This window comes from Cavia porcellus, unplaced genomic scaffold, assembly GCF_034190915.1.
Source record: "Cavia porcellus strain 051 isolate PalLab524CR breed Dunkin Hartley unplaced genomic scaffold, mCavPor4.1 scaffold_8, whole genome shotgun sequence".
NCBI lineage: Eukaryota > Metazoa > Chordata > Mammalia > Rodentia > Caviidae > Cavia > Cavia porcellus.
In genome coordinates this window covers 4501085-4518555 of record NW_026947491.1, presented here as the reverse complement: position 1 = coordinate 4518555, position 17471 = coordinate 4501085, and the positions used below count along the sequence as shown (strand labels likewise).

The window sequence follows — 17471 nt, the reverse complement described above, 5'->3', positions numbered from 1 at the left end:
TATGTATGTCCAGGTGCATATGTACTGTGTGAACAGAGCTACAGAACAGGAGAAAATCTTATTTTCTGTTGGAGACTGGAAATCAAACTGTACCATCTGGTGTTGAACTTGTTGGAGCAGAGTGAATACCGTAGGAGGAGGAGCAGATGGGGCCTGGAAGAGAGATGGAGTGGGCGTGAGAAGGTGGGATCTTGGAAGTGAGTTCAGGCCTGTGAAAGGGACAGCTAGGCGGAGGCCAGGCAGTATGGTGGTGAGGCAGGGCCTGGCTATGGGCAGAGCAGAGGGTGCCTCCCAGGAGAGGTGTCTCACACTGGACAGGTGGCAATCTTCTCTCCACTCCTCCTCCCAACTCCCAGTCTGTCCATCACCATCTCTGTTTCTCTCTCTCTTTTTATTTTTGCAGTGCTGGGGATTGAACACGGGTTGCACATGCTAGGCAAACACTCTGTCAGTGAGCTACAATCTCACCCCATCTTTATTTTTAAAAAGATGCAAACAGTTGGTTAAACTTAATTATGTATGTATGTATGTATGTATGATATTCTGGATTTTTTATTACTTTATATTGACAGTTATTGCCTGTTTCCAGGTTGCTCTCAGTGAAGATGACCTAACAGTTCTAATGAAAATTTTGCTGGAAAATCTTGGGGAAGCTTCTCCACAGCCAAGCCCTGCACTGTCTGCTCAGGAGGCTGTGAGAGTGAGGAAAGATATTCCAAGTGGACCAGACTACCTGAGAGGTAGAAATAGATGAAGATGCTTGCTTGATGACTGAAACATTGTTGTCGGTACCCTCTTTATACTGAGTGCCCTTTAATTTTGCATTCCTTGTTGGGCAGTGTACTGGGGAGGGCCTGTGGCAGCTGCCTCTGGAAACTCCCAGGGGGAGGGGATCTGCCCGTCATCTGTGACGAGAGGATGAGCTCATTCTTGCCACATGATCCGTGTTTGCCCTGACTTGTGAAAGCTGCATTTGCAGAATTCCCCAGGCACTGAACTTGGGATCATTTGCAGGCAGTGAACACCGAGAGGAAGTCAGTAGGCAAGCAGTGTGGCCTGGTCCCAAAGTCCTTGGGAGAGAAAAGGGACTTGGTGTGGTGTCACCACCCGTGGGTGACTGAACCCTGAGAAAGAAGCTTTACTTACCTGATGTGGAGAAGGATACAGTCATATGAACTTCAGCTCTGTTTCATATTATTAAACTGAACTTTCAGAAAGCACTGAACCGGGCTGGGGGTTTAGCTCAGCAGCATAAGCGCCTGCCTTGAAAGCAGGCAGTCGTGAGTTCGATCCCCGGTACCGATAAAAAGGAAAAAGACAAAAAAAAAAAGCACTGAACCTTTTAAATTCAGCCATTTTAAAATGATAGTCGTTGTAGAATAAAAGTTTCTTTTACTTTCTTAAACAAATTCTATCAAATACAGTTTTTTGAAGTCATTAGAATGAACACCAGATGTTTTATTAGAATGCAAATAGGTTACTATTTCCATGCTGAAAAGAGGAAGTACCCTTTGCTTTTGTAATAAATGGTGCTGGGCGGTTATGTATGTGCTTGCAAATGCTCTCAGATCATCAGTTTAATTGGTAAAACTGCCAAGAAATAATACCATACTAACACTGCTTGTATAGGTGGACTGACATGTTTTGGAATTAGGGATACCACAGATGATGGGAACATTTTACAGAACAGGTTTCTGGTTTAAGTAGATAGTTATTTGTGTTGCATAGCTTGGTGAGGCCAACACGTTCTCCTTCATTTGGCTTTATGCTGCCTTCTAGACAAGTGCTGGAGGAGCAGAGTATCTCAGTTAGACAGGAGCTATGTAGACATGAACAGAGCATAGATGACAGGCATGCTTTTTGGTTAATGATCTCATTAGATCCACCTGTGATCAGATTTGTTTTCCATTCTCACTGATGTTCATGTGGAACTTGGGAAAATTTGAGTTCAGATGCGAGCCACAGAGGTGAAGATTGGAATGTAAATTATTTTTAGGAAAAGTGGAGAAAAAAACAAAGACTTTCCAGTTTGGAGAAACCTACCTGGTTAAAATTATGAGGTGCTTCCTTTTGTAGAATTTGTAAGATAAGAAGCTCCTATATTGTAACCAAAGAGAGAAACAGTCTCTGAGAGAATCATTGAGTCTCTTTGCAACTGAAGGCAGGCTTTGTCCTGTCTAAATATGAGAAAAAAAGACTAAATTTTTCTTGAAGTCTCTCTCATCTCAAAATTCCTAAGTTTCCCCCCAGCTTCCATCATATTTGAGCTCTGATGCTACCGCTGAGTTATATCCTATACTTTCTGAAGGCAGAGGTGGGCAGTGTGGGTATTTAAAGGTAGTAAGACTTGTGCTCTGCAGCAAAGCTTTTACTGCCTAACCTGGGCCCACATGTTCCGGCTTTCTGTGCCTTCTGTCTCGTAACCTCTTGAGGATGGTTGGAAACAGGCAGGTGAAAATGCCTTGATATGAAAAATGGTAACAAATGATCTTACATTGAAGAACTGTTAAAACTGCCTGGAAATACTGTCCAGTCTCCCCTTTGCCACTTTGCCCTGTACTAAATATAAGGTAATCATTGCTGCTTTTATATACTGTCACATAATATTATTTAAAGAGTACTGGAAGGAATAACATAAATTTAGTATAGCCAATTATTATCTCAGCTTTTAAAATATGTATGAAATAATGTGCTTACTTAAAATCTTTATAATTTTAATTTTCATGTTTAAACCATCAGAACAAGAACATTTGACAGACTTAAAGCCTTCTGTGGACCAGACCGTCACACTCCAATTTGACTTTCATTTTGAATCTCTGTCCATTATCCTTTATAACAGTGACATCAGTCAGGTATGTAGTAAAGTGTCTGGTGGGGATGCACTGTTGCTCTTGGTATTTGTTTTAAGAATAGTTGCCTGCCTGCCTGCTGAGGAGAAGCAACAAGGAAGCCATCCCCAGGCCTCTCTGCCAACCCCTCAAGCAGCTGGATGCCACAGGGCTCAGAGAACAATAGCTAAAGTAGGGAAGCGGCCTGGGGCCGGTAGTCTGAGCAGCTGTTAGGGGATAACAATGTGCAGTATAGTAACAATAGTAGGAAATCCACTATCACTGTTTTGTTTCATTTTACTGTTCTGTTTTACTCTCTTTAAAATTAAAAGAAAACACTAGCGTTTTGTCACTTAAGTATTCATTAGGAAGTGTTAAGGTATCTGCCAGTGTTGGTTGTCCTGTGCCACATGTGCATGTGCTGATTCTGCTGCCGGTCTTCTCTGGATTTCTATTTTTAATCTCAGTAGGCCAAGGTATACCAGTTCTTTCTAGCTAACATGGACACCAAAGTGTGTTTTGATCTGCACTAATAGAGGATTTTTATATGTGCAATTAATTATATGTTCCATTTTATGACATAGCTAAATACATATGTGTAGATACCTATTTAAGAATAATTTAATGGCTTTAGAGCTTTGGACGATTATTCTGAAATTCATGATTGTCTATGAATGTAAACAGTGATTGTGTTTCTATAAAATGAATGTTATATATAGTGAATTTGTATTAATAATACTATTAATAAATTTAAGAACCAAAGTCTAATTCTATAATGGTAGACGCTAATGTTTCAGTGGTGTTTTTGAAGGCTGTTTTTTTTATTATATTCTGTCCTATAATATTTTTATTCTATCAATTATGCCATATGTTAATACCTATTATGCATATGTAATTCACATAAATCTATGAATTTTTAGGTATTACATCTGTTTAATGTGCATTTTCATATACTGATTTCATACTGTTTTCTAAGATTAAAGCAGTATACTATTTGTACGTTGTTACTGTTGAACTTTGGTTTAGTGTCCATGATTTATGCAGTGAGCTGTCTTAATTTCTGCTGTCCAGTCTGCATGAAACCATCAGAGAATGTCCTTACAGGAAAGGAGCAGTTAAAAGAACCTTGATTTCATCTAAGGACTACTATCTGTTGGTTCCTCAGTCTTCAAATTTTCATCTTTTCTTTTACTTCTTTCCTTGTTTACTTTTTGTATTCTTTTAGACACTGAGTACCGTCAAGCTTTTCTTGTCAGTGTACATTGTCCTTTCCTGTCTGTTTTCACTGCTGCTTGTTGTGCAAGACTCTTCCTCAGCTCACACTTGTACTGCAGTGGCTTTGTTTGATTTGTCTTAGACATTGGTGCAATGTCCAAGTGTCATAAGTGTATCTCCAGTGGCCACTTATAACTTCCCGTTCTCCTTACAGGGGTTCTGTCTTACAATGTGTGAGTGTCCCCTTAGGAAAAAATGGGTCTCTAAGTTGTCTACATCAGGAGCCATATTAGGAAAGTTAGTGTCTTGTGATCACTAGTTGTGACTCAGGTCATTTCTGTCAATAGTTAAAGAACAAAAGTTGCAAAATAGTTGTCTCTTCATAAGGTGAAGGCATTCAAAGCTTACTGGCAGTAATGTCATTTTAACCCACTTACATGCAGTCTCCTACCTGGAATGAAAGGAATTGTGGCCTTCTAACCACTGTGTCTGACTGCAGGTCATTGGTGCTATTCACAAAGCCATGGTGTCTAGTGAGCCACTGTGGCTGATAGGGTTGTTGGTTGATCAGTTGGGTCAGGTCTGTTCTTTGTAAAATCTGGGCTTACTTGGAGTATGTGGACTTACGTTATGGTGGAATGAAGACTGAGGCCCCCATTTCTAGAACTGAAAGTGCAGATCATCATTTGAGCCCTAAGGCATCCATGTTTCCTTCTATCCTCATTCCCTATGTTGTTTAACTAGAATGTTCAAGCTTATAGTTTTCCCCCCATGTAAGACCCAACTGGAAGATAATACACCTTGAAAACTGGAGACCAAAATTGTCATCCTAATCCACATATCCTCACTTTACCCCCCTTAAAGAGCAGCAAGAGTGTAGTGATGGCAGGTAAGGGACAGATAGGCTGTTGGGGCTGGCATTTTTCATCTCTGGTTTCCAAGGCTGATTATTTTTTGGCTAGGTCTCATTTCCAGGGAAGAAGGGCAGGTGCCCTGTGCCCTGAGAGTACCTCACATGCTCACGCTTTCCCCGTGTGGACATCTTTCCTTTTATCTGGTCTTCCTCATTCTCCACCACACAGTTATGTTCTTAACCTGCAGCCTACAATAATTAATTGTACCTCTCCGAGTTTTTACTGTTTGTACTTTTTATCTAACTACTTTATATGCTTTGTGGAAGTTCGGATGCTAATAAATATTAATAAAAATTAATATATATCGCAAGGTATGTAGTTATTTATAACTTGTAGCATCTCGTTGGACTGTTCTTTTTAATGTACTTCTAGTTTATTCTTTCAACTAAGGTATAAAATCACTGAGATCAATAGTAAGGCTTATTTTTTCTTATGACGTCCCTAATTCTTATCACCGTTGTTTACAGAAGAGCTCGTTAATGTTTATTAGCTGAGTTGCATATTATCTGATAAAACTATTTGCTAATTAGTCACTTGCTTCAAACTATATCAGGTTACTTTTAATATATTAACCATTGTTGAGGATCAAGACACATACGCATTTATTTGTATGTACGTATGTACTCATAGACAATGTGTAACTGTTCCATTCATGTGTTTTCCCACCTGTGCTTTGAAAATTTATGAGATTGATTTGTGTTTTAGGTCTGGGTTAAATATGTTTAATAATATTACATAATTTTTAAAGCTAATTGTTCTTTTGTTTGAAAAATGTACCGCAGGAGTCCAAACTTGCATTTCATAATGATAGTTTTCGTCTCGGTGAGCTCAGACTGTACCTGATGGCCTCTGCAGGGAAGATGTTCAAGGATGGCTCAGTGAATGTCAGCCTTAAGCTGAAGACATGCACCCTTGATGATCTCAGAGAAGGCATCGAGAGAGCCACGTCCAGGTCTGTCAGTTCGCACGGTGCTGGATGCCACTCACGGCTAACCCTGAACCTGGCATCACTGCAGGCTTTGCTGTGCTTGGGTTCTTCAAAAAATATTTGTGTCTTTTTGATCAGACCTTTAATCTGAATTGCATCAAGAAGTAATGCTAATATCAGATTCAGCTGCTGGGATGGTTATATTAAATGAAAGTTTATTAATAAATCGGAGTACTGTCTTAAAAATGGAACTACCACAATGTGAGTTTCAGTAGTTAAATACGTGGTGATATATTTTTTCAAATTATCTCCATTCAGCAGAATCATGTTTTAAAAATGCTTAAAGTTATGACTTTTTCCTTTGTCTTATTTTGTCTGTCTTTTAAAACACTTCTACAAAATTTCTGTCACTTTTAATAGGAGTAGAATCCCAAGCATAATCACATTATCAACACATTTTTGACAGAATCAGCCTACTGTGAAGTTAGAAACGTGTAACTTCAGTAGCCTAATAATTTTTTATTCCTTTTTGAAATAATGAGACATGTACTATTTTTTACTTACTGGTTTTCTTTGGAGAAAAGCTGTGTTGCTGCTTATTCTTGTATTCTATTGAGTATGTATTGGATAGTGCTAAACCCCGTATTTCCTGGAGAAATAAATGAGTAGCGTGGCCATGCAGCAGTTTTTCTCCTATGAGAATTTTACGTCGAGGGAACTGTCCGCAGCTCTCTAGATGGGGTGATAAATGTTGAAATCTGTTAGGTAGCCTGGTCTTTACAATACATGTGGAGCTGCATAGGAACTGTCATTGTAGACCCTTGATAAACGTGTGCTGGTTTGAGTTGCATGAAATACCTTTGGAATTCAAATGTAGAGGATGATTTTTGCAGATAAATTCTTTTAGGAAGATGAATTCTTTTATTTAGTGAAATATTGGGACTGCGTTTATACATTTTGATATTTGCTCAAGTCATTTCTAGTAATCATATTTCTTTAGTATTAAATTGTGATTATAAAATATAATTGCTTAATCTCATGCACCTTGTTTGGGAAATGGGGAAACATGTTTTGGTTACTAGTTGGTTTATTATATCCAGTTAACACTGTCCTATTTTATGTTCAGATAAAAAGTAATTGATGAAAGAATTCTTAAAATACATAGGAAAACTTTCATAATTTTTATTTTTAGTGGGAGATAAAATAATGAGTGATATGTGTGTATTTTTTTCAGAATGATTGACGAAAGAATGACCAAGATAGCAGCAGTTCTATGATTGATATTCATTACAAACAAGACAAAAACACAAGTCTAATTGATGCTGTTCTTGACAAGCTGTATGTGTGTGCCAGCGTGGAGTTTTTGATGACTGTGGCAGATTTCTTCATTAAAGCTGTGCCTCAGAGCCCAGAAAATACGGCGAAGGAAATACAAATGCCATCAAGACACACTACCATGGGGAAAGTCCAGACAGAAAAAGGTTAGCAGACTGTATCTGTCTTAGATGACAGCTTGTATATTTTAACACAAATTACAAACAGCAAGAAAGAGACATATTGGGTTTGAGAAAATAAAATTAGGCTTTTAGGTTTAAACATACTTTACAGAAACATCTTAGTAAATGTTTTTAAGTGAGAAGTATATAGTAGAAGCATATTAGGGGCAGGGACTCTGCTCTGGGACTTGTCATGTCACTCACATTCTTTACTCATCTGGAAAGGAAGTTAATTGGGGTAAGTGGTTGGAGGGCTATTTTATAGGTGGGTCATTTAGTCCAGGAAAATACTTTGAAGAACTGTATCATGTTGAGGAACAGTTGAAAAGATAGAAGAAGGTGAGGCTGTTGCAGGAGCTAGCAGGGTTCCCTTAGATGTCACCTTTAACTCTTTCCTGGGAATATGCTGAATCCACATTGAGCCCTGCCCTGTATTTTATATCCCATCACCTTTATACCAATCAGTGATTTTCTTGTTAAATTATTATTACTTAAGGTCAGGCGTTTTCTCTGCAATGCCTAAGCCAGTAAGTTGGAAACTAACACTGGCAAGATCAGAATGTTATTTTTCCATTTACTTTAAATGTTTGTTAAATAGTAATCATACTGATATCTCTGCATTCATTTATACTTTGAACATATTTATAGTATAGATAATATGACTCTTGACTCTGATCCTTGGGGTAAAGCCAAAGTAAAAAATAAGAATAGTTTAACATCTTTATCAGGATGTCTCTTTTTCTTCCTGTTATTTCTCTCTCTGTTTTCCTCCTCTTGGCCCCTGTGTCATAGAATCACACATTCTCATGTGTGTATACAAGTGCCTGCCTTGACTCTGACCAGAAGAATTTCCAAACAGCGTTGTTCCCCAAAATATCAAAGATCAAAATGGGAATGATCTGTTTTGGGCAGGTTTTGGATTACATCTTTTTGCATAATTACCACTTATTAAATAATCGTTTCATTATTAGTATTAATTAACCAACTCAAAATTAGTGCTTTCACTATACCCAATATAGGAAAAATACTGAGAACAGTTTAACAGCCTGTGGTTAATATTGTAGCCATAGGAAGATTTACTTTAAAAATTTTCTGGTCCCATTTTTGTTTCTCCAGATGATTCTGCAAGACGAAACATGACCTTGAAGGCCAAGATCACAGACCCGGAAGTGGTGTTTGTGGCCAGCCTGAGCAGGGCGGACGCTCCTGCGCTGTCGGCCTCCTTCCAGTGTAAGCTCTGTGTGTCCGCATCTGGGCTGGAGCAGGTGACGGAGGCATCCGTCAAAGACCTGAGAGTGCTCGCTTGTCCTTTCCTCAGAGAGAAGAGGGGGCAAACTATCACCACAGTAAGCACTGCCTTGGGCCCTCAGCTGAAGAATGACAGAAATAGCTGAGTCCGAGAATCTCAGAGCCTGAGTGCTGTCCAGGATTTAAGTGATTATTTAGTACAACCTCTGGTTTGCAGGCAGAGATGTCGGGTTCTGCCAATGTTACCTGGCGAGTTGTGGCTGCTAGGGAAACAACTAGGGGCTGCCTCTAGACTAGTCCTCTTTTCATGATCTTCTGTTGAATTTTAGTTCAGATCAGTGTTTTTCAGCTATTTCTTTTGTTCACTAAGTATATCGAATGAGAGAAAAATAAATATTTAAGCTCAGATTAAAAAAAACTCAGGTGGAGTCACATGACAAAGGACTTCTGTGTTCCTCGGGACTAACTGGATAATCATCTGGAAACTGGTCATTTACCCTAACCCCTGCTCTAGTCATCAGTTCATTTTGTAGATACCTCATAATTATATTTTACAGAGTGCGTCACTGAAAAAATATGTTTGGAAAAAGAAACACTTTAAACTTCTGATAGTAAATGTGTGTCTTTACATCAGCATTTGGAATGAAGAACTTCATCAGAACTGATTGAAGTCCTTTAGCAATCTACATGGACTTGTCGTAATTCAGAAGAACCTTCACAAGAGTGTCTTAGCTAATGTAATTTTTAATAGTAGTTCAGAATCTCAGTGGAGTGAGAGATGGTTTGTGTAAGTGCATGTTATGTAAATATTAATGAAAATGTGACTTTTCATTTACTTGTCTAGGTCTTGCAGCCGTGCTCTTTATCTATGGAAAAATGTACCTGGGCCTCGGGAAAACAGAATATCAATATTATGGTTAAAGAATTTATAATTAAGGTTGGTACCTGACAGATTCTTTGTGTGTAAATTCTTGAAATAGTGTCTTTGGTCTCAGCATTGCTGTAAGTCACATATTTGGTAATCAGATTGCCTCTGGGTTAAAATACATTTTAAGTGCTTATTCTGTTTTCTTTAAGAGACTACTTTTTTAATACCTATACATGGCAGGTGTAGTTTTCTCTGTTTTATTTGCATTTGTGTGTGGTGTATGTGTCAGAGGGGAGAGAAGAGATAGAGAAACGAAGAAAGGATGGAGACATTATTTTTAGGCTTTTATTAATGTATAGTTTGATTTGGCCTGATAAGTATGTGATTAGATACTTAGCTTATATTTGTGGTGACAGATGTATGCTGGAAATCACTGGGGTTTGCTTTTTAAAAGATCTTTTACATTTAAAATACTAAAGAACAATCTATTTTCCAGTGTCATTCAAAATTCTTTCAGTAGGACTTCATTCCCCATTGTAAATAGGGAGCACACGATACTTTCTCAAATCTAGTTTGCTCTCTTTTGAAAGATGCAAAGATGAGACAGTTAATTCTAGTGATGCATAAATGATACTAGCTTTACTTTTGTAGGTCAGAGACCAGTATGATTGGATTAATACTTAAACTAATATCATTTGAACCATTTTAAATAACAACGCAGGTTTTTTTCAGTTTAAAACAGTACTGGGTAAAACCAGGTGTGGTGGCACATGCCTGCAATCCCAGCACTCAGGAGCCTGAAGCAAGAAAAGTGCCATGAGTTTGAGACCAGCTTGGAGTACGTAGTGAATTCAAATGCAGCTTGAACTAAGCAAGATCCTGTTTTGAAAAAAGCAAGCACGTGGGGCTGGGGATTTAGCTCAGTGGTATAAGCTCCTGCCTTGCAAGCAGGCAGTCGTGAGTTCGATCCCTGGTACCGATAAAAATGAGAAAGACAAAAAAAAAAAAAAAAAAAAAAAAAAAAAACAAGCACGCAACAAACAAAAACACTAGAAAGGCTTAGATTGTGTTTTTCTCATGAATTTACTTTTTTTTTTTTAAAGATGTAGCATAATAAAAATGCATTTGCTTGTGTTTGCTCTAAGACATTAGGGTAAGTGTTATGGAGACTTCTTTTCTTTGTATAAATCATTTTTGACCTCCTTCTATACTTAAAAACACACCCTGTGTATGACATTGGCAGTACATGGTCTCTGCTTTCAACAAACTTAATGACCAGGGGAAGAGCAGTAGATCGGTGATTGTAACTTCGAATGCTAGAGGCGTGCACAGAAGCTGCTGGCAGCATGAACAAGGGGGCTGCGGTTCAGACTGGAATATCAAGAAAAGTTGTCTGAAAGGGACACATCTTGGACTAAGGACTGCAAGTTGGTGTAAGTTAGATAGATGGAGAGGAAGGGGAAGGTTTTCCAGACTGAATTTGCTGTCTGCACAGAGGCAAAGGTTGGAAAATGTTCTTGAAGAACTTAGAAGGATCATCCCCATGGCTGCATTCAGTGGTGTGTTTGAGTTATAGGACTGGGATGTTAGTTACAGATAACATTAATAAGACAAGGAGAAAGAAAGCAGTCGGTTGGCAGGCAAGTAGGTCAGGAATGTGGTGCACATCAGATCCTCTTTGTGATGAAGCAGTTGTATGTGTTTAGTGTGTTAGTGAAGAAAGGGTTGTGAGAAGTTAACAGTAAAGGAATCCTTTTAAATTATTTAACCGAGTATTTCTCAAACTTTATAGAACCCTTGCTAGCAGATTGGCTAGGAACTAGCTCACAAAGAGTGCTGTGCACCAAGCCAAAGAGAGTTTGAATTTCATTCTGAAAGTTACAGAGCTCAGTGAAGATTTTAAGCATAGGAGTGATATGCATGGAGTCAGGGTTAAAGAAACTCTGCTGGTGACAGTTTGAAGGATAGGAGGACAGAGTGCTGACTGGATACAAAAAATACCTTCAGCACTTGGCCACTAGTGGTAACTCAGGTAGAGTGCTTGCCTTGCACGTGGCTTGACCTGGAGCTTGGTCCCCAGCACCACAAGACTAAATTAAGTGAAAAACAAGTAAGACAAAGATGTCCTCAGTGTCAGAACTAAAGCGCAGTGCAGGAATGAGAAAGTGAGCAGAGGCTCTACCCAGAGATATCAGAAGCAAAGTTCAGGGATCTTGGTTGAGCCAAGTGGGATCCATGAGTAATTTCAGCCTTCTCCTTTCTACAAGACAGAGGGAGATACTGCTATGCCTCTCTGTTCAGTTCAGGTGTCTTGACGTAGTGAACATAGCTGGTTGGAGTTCTGCGCTTTTGGTTGATGCCATGCTGTGAGTTCAGCTTGGTGGTTAGTTTTGACTCTTGCTGCGCAGCATTAATTGCTTCAGGTTCTGTGAGCAGGACGTGGCGTTACACAGAGACACACGCCTTAATCCATATTTTCATTAGCTAGGAGCTGAACAACCAGGTAAATTTTAACGTGTTACTTTTTAAAGGCTTTAATGCGTGTGTTTCAATTCTCATCTGGGAAAGAATTTTTTCAAGATTTTTCTCTGCTTTGCTTCTGAAAGATTTCACCCATCATTCTGAATACTGTGATGACAATAATGGCTGCCATGTCTCCAAAGACGAAAGAGGATGAATCGAGAGACACATCTAAGGAAATGGAAAGTCTTTGGGATATCAAGTCTATTGATGATTATAACTCTTGGTTTCTTGGTGTTGACATGGCAACCGAAGCAACAGAAAGTTTCAGAGCGATGGATCATCCACTGATAGAGGAAAACTGTGCTGTTGCTGTGGAATCGGTCCAAGTCACTCTAGAATGTGGCCTTGGGCACCGAACTGTGCCTTTACTATTGGCAGAGTCCAAGTTTTCAGGAAATATTAAGAATTGGACTTCCCTGTTGGCTGCTACTGCTGATGTGACACTGCAGGTATGGAGACGTGGTGGAGTACCCCAAGGGCAGCTGCCTAAAACACTGTGGGGTTAAGACTCAGGTTCTGTTGTTGCCTGTTTGTTTTGTTCTCTTATAGTTTGTTTGTGCATGATTGAATTAGATGATATATGTGAATAGATACATATGCTGACATTCAGTTTGTGGCTGTGTAACTGTATATGTGGTAACTGTTTTTAAGAAGTCTTGTGCTAAATGATTTATGACAAGAAATAAAGGGATAAAGGGAAATACATTCTTTTTAGGTACTTTTTTGTGTCTTTAGGCAAGTGGTTTTGAACGGCTATTACTGTATCGTATTACTTGTTTTCCTGCTTGTTCCAGAATTGCATAATTAAGGTTGAAAACTGACCTTTTATAATTCTGTGCCAGGTTCACTATTACAATGAGATTCATGCTGTGTGGGAGCCATTGATCGAGCGAATAGAGGGGAAGAAACAATGGAACTTAAAGCTTGATGTAAGGACACAGTAAAGCATCTCTGTATGGAGCGGCACTGCACGTGTTCATTGATGTTCTTTAATTTGGTTCTTGTCAAGATGTAGTCCACAACCTGTGGAGCCCTTTTAGTGTATGCGTAAGATAGAAAATGTTTTTATATGTATATTCAGACATTATATATCATTTTAATTTTCATCCTCATGAATGTGTGATGGAGTTTTCGGGAAAGTACATGAGTGTGATTCTGTAGGAGACTGCAAAGCAGAGATGAGACCACCTGTCTTTTAAGCAGGCACTGAAGAAGTTTATTAATGTCCTTTATCTCACTATTTGTATTTTAAAAATACTTTTCACTAAAATGTTATCTTGCATTAACTTAGTTTTGGATAAATATTAAAGTTTTTCTCAGTTTTCATTTCTAATAGAATATGTATTGGTAGATAAATGAAGCTTTCATAAATGAAGCTCTTTGAGATAATGATTTTTTTAAGGGTATAACTAAAAATCTTATGAATCACCACTAATTTATGGACTTTCCTTATTATCTCTTCCTGGTATTTTTCCAAGTGTGTCAGAATCCTGGGTTGCAGAGCCTGGTTTTCTTGAGTACCCAGTGTGTGAGCTGGCATTAGCAGATTGTCCCAGAGCACTTCTCTAGAGTGGCCTCACGGGGCTGTTACACGTGGACGCTGACAAAGAAGATTTTAACTTGTGTCCTGTGTGCTCCAAATGAAGTAGAACTAGTATTTCTGGCCTCCCTCTCTCTGGCATAAGGACGGTAACCAGAAATCATGGCTTTTGCACCTCTGTTAGAACAAAACCATGAATATGGCAATAGCTGGAATCTGGGGGCTGGTTGAAAACTTGATATTACTTATTTGTAGATGTTACCAATAAAAAGCAGAAGACAAGAAAGTATTATTTCTAGATGATATTCTAATAAGGACCGATTCAGACTTCAGGATCACCTTTTATTACTGATCAACTCATAGTTACTAGCTGGGCAGTACCGGATGATTAGATGGGATCTCGGGTGGGAGGTGTGCATGGAACAGGTTCAGTGGCTGACAGAGTTCAAAGCATTTCCCCAGAGTAGACTCTGCGCTGCACTCACCTCACCAGAGCAGAGGAAACCTCTGAATAGCTTTGAAAATGATGCTTTGGAGGAGCCTTACTATAAAGTGCCAGCTTAGGAAAATTCAACACTGTTGACTATCTTAGATTTGTTATTAACTGGCTGTTTAAATTTTTATGTTATTTATCTTTGTAGGTACAGAAGAACCCGATCCAGGATAAAAGTTTGATACCAGGAGATGATTTTATTCCTGAGCCCAAAATGGCAATTTTATATTTCTTCAGCAGACACAATGAATATAACAATATCCAAAACGTGTCTCAATGTTTTCAGCAATTTAGCAGAAGTATGTGTGGCTCTTATTTGGAATATTTCAAGTAGAATTTAAGAGTGAAATGTGCTGTATACATTCTTCTGTGATCAAAATTAGTTTCAGAAATGTGTATGCATGGGAAAGTGTTTGAAAGAAATGTACATTTTGTAACTATCTCATGATGGCATTACATTCCTTTTCAGGGTTTTTCGGAGGGCACTGCTTCTACTTTTGATTACTCTTTAAAAGACAGAGCTCCGTTTACGGTCAGAAATGCTGTAGGTGTTCCCATGAAGGTGCAGCTCAGTCGTAACCTGAGAGTGATGGGCTCCCCAGGGAAGAGTGATGTCTATGGTGTGGATGCCGGTCAGCATCTGGAACTGGAGTATGCCCGCACGGAACCTTCCTCTCAAGGGAAGCTGTCTGTGCTGAGCCGTCAGGAGAGTTCCTTCTTCACGCTGACTTTCGGTATGCTGCGTTTTACTTCAGGAGCACCTTAAGAATCACTGTGGGCTTAGTTTTGATAAAATATAGAAAAATATTTTGCTGCATACTTATTTGGGAAAAAACACTTGTAAAAACTTGGATTAAATAGTTGATACTTGTTTCCTGTTTTGGGATGATAGCAGTCCCAAAATAGTGAGAATAATTAAGTACTGTTACAAGAAAGTTGTTGCTGGATAGTTGAGAGAATAAGAAATCTGTCGCATTTTGTTTGTTTTCATATATTTAAACTGACTTGCTCAAATTATCTAGGGTCAAAAATTTTGTATCAGTAATAGTTTTTCTCTTTTTTAAAAACCTATATTTTAGAAAAGTATTTCATGGTGATTATTTCCAATCATGAGAAGAATACTCTTGTCTTTGTTTTGGCAGGGTAACTATTCTGATGGAAACATATTAGTAAATAAATATTTAGAATTTTTTTCACTTGTCCTCTGCCTTAGTACCACATGGATACACAGAGGTTGCCAATGTCCCTGTTGCCCGACCTGGACGGCAGTTGTACAATGTGCGGAATCCCCACGCCAATTACTCAGACTCCGTCTTGGTACAGATTGATGCCACCGAAGGGAATAAAGTCATCACCCTCCGCTCTGTGCTGCAGGTGACTTTAAAGTGAAGTGTATACTGTTCAGTTCTCAGTTTAACTCATTTTGGAATATCGCAACACAGCATTACATCAGTAAACTGATGTCATTTTTATTCCCTAATTTGCTTTTGTAATGTTCTTTATTTTAAATGGTTAATAAGATTTTTAAATTTAAAGCCCATTTTTGTATCTCCTCTGTTTACCATTAATGAAATATTTTTGCGTATTTCTTTAAGAATTGATGAAAATTATAATTACAGTTGATTGTCACATAGGATAACATCATTCTGTTTGTATATCACTTGGGGTTATATTTTTTGAGCGTGTAACAAGGACTGTTAAAATGAGCTGTTCTCCTGAAAAAAAATTTTGGCGTCTTAGTCTGTATAAATATTTCCTTTTTAGGCCAGAGATTTAGCTCAGTAGCTCAAGCGCTTGCCTGGTAAGCACAAGGTTAAGAGTTTGATCCCTGGTACCAAAAAATAAAAAAAAATTTTTTTCCCTTTCTACTGGTAAGCCTTTACCAAACATTTTTCTTTTTCTGTGTATTATTTTAGGTTTTAGTATATGATCAGCAACAGAATATTTCTCCCTAATACAGTATAAGATAAAAAACGAAACAATACAATGTATATCATACTGTGGTCAAGAAAAGATAGTAATACTGGTTTTCTTATATTCTTTTGCTGTCCTTTTTTATTTAATCATGTGATTTGATCATTTGATTGATCAAAAATTATAATGGAGAAAATGTAATTAGAATCTTTAAACAACAATACTATTTGGATGACAGTGTTATAAATTAACAGTAAACATCAGCTTACAATATGTAGATTATGTGAATATCTGAATTTTAGGCTGATAGTTAATAGTCCTAATATGTATGTAGCCTTTAAATATCCTAAAGTTTCAATTGTTAAGGGAAGTATCTTCCAAAATTGTGTTTAAAACATTAGTTATATAGTGTATGCAGCTAATGATTTTCCTTTTAACTTATGTTTTTAAAGCTAACTATATGTATTTTTGTCCAACAGATTAAAAACCACTTCTCTGTTCCATTTATCATCTATAAACTGGTTAAGAATGTTAAACTTCTGCAGCGCATTGGAACAGTCAGCCCCGAAGAGGAGTTCCATGTCCCTTTAGAGTCCTATAGGTGGGTACTTCTTTCAAAACATTAAATTTTTGAAAATTCACTGAATGGGGTTTTTACCTTTATGAATTGGAGATAGTGAAGAATATAACTGCATATAATTATTATCTAAAAACATGTAAAACCCATTTTAAAGACATAGTTTATTCTGTAGAAAAATAAATATTGAATTTATCAAATGGACACAACTTTTTTAATGGTTTAGACTTTTCTGAAATCTGTATTTACTGGATAGCCTTTATATTTGGAATGAAAATATTTTTCAGTCACCTTTGTTCACATAGGTTTTTGTTTTTTCCCGCAGAGCGTTCCTCTGTGAGTTAGCCATGAGATTTTATGCACGTTCCCCACCCTGCCTGAACCATGTTTCCTTACCTGTAAAATAGAGTGACCATTGTTGACTTGCGGTTTGAATGAGGCTGTTGCTCCTGGGTTCTCAGGAGCCTCTTTGCCCACATGGGCTTGCTTTTCTGCAGATCTCAGTTGTTTATCCAGCCAGCTGGGGACTTAGAGCATCAGTACAAGGAGTCGACCACCTACATCCCCTGGAAGGAGGAGCTGCACAGGAGCAGTTCCGTAACAGGGAGGCTGCAGTGTCCGGCGGTGCAGCGCAGCTTCCTGCCGCTAGTTGTGAACACAGTTGCCGAGCCGGAGGAGTTGAGCCACATCAGCGCACACGGGGAGGATTGGAACCCGGCGTACATCATTCACCTCTACCCTTCTCTTACACTGCGGAATCTGCTCCCCTATTCCCTAAGATACTTACTGGAGGTGTGTCTCTTGTATTTGGTTTGGATTCCAGCATTGCACAAAGTGAATTCTAGTTTATTTCGTGGTATTTTTAGCTGAAGTCAGTGTTTTATATCCCATACTTACAGTGTTTTAAAAGTGTTAATGAAAGCAAGA

At 38.3% G+C, this 17471-nt stretch overlaps 1 protein-coding gene across 1 annotated transcript in view; it reads left to right on the top strand.

Moving 5' to 3' along the window:
• The window catches only part of LOC100726528 (intermembrane lipid transfer protein VPS13C), a 91409-nt gene that overhangs the window by 40342 nt on the left and 33596 nt on the right, over positions 1-17471 (top strand). Inside the window, 14 exon segments of the mRNA XM_063254229.1 lie at positions 590-740; positions 2740-2852; positions 5740-5913; positions 7120-7366; positions 8498-8727; positions 9474-9566; positions 12104-12469; positions 12863-12949; positions 14202-14276; positions 14278-14352; positions 14523-14787; positions 15267-15427; positions 16447-16568; positions 17042-17336. Coding sequence (XP_063110299.1) covers positions 590-740; positions 2740-2852; positions 5740-5913; positions 7120-7366; positions 8498-8727; positions 9474-9566; positions 12104-12469; positions 12863-12949; positions 14202-14276; positions 14278-14352; positions 14523-14787; positions 15267-15427; positions 16447-16568; positions 17042-17336 — 2454 coding nt within the window.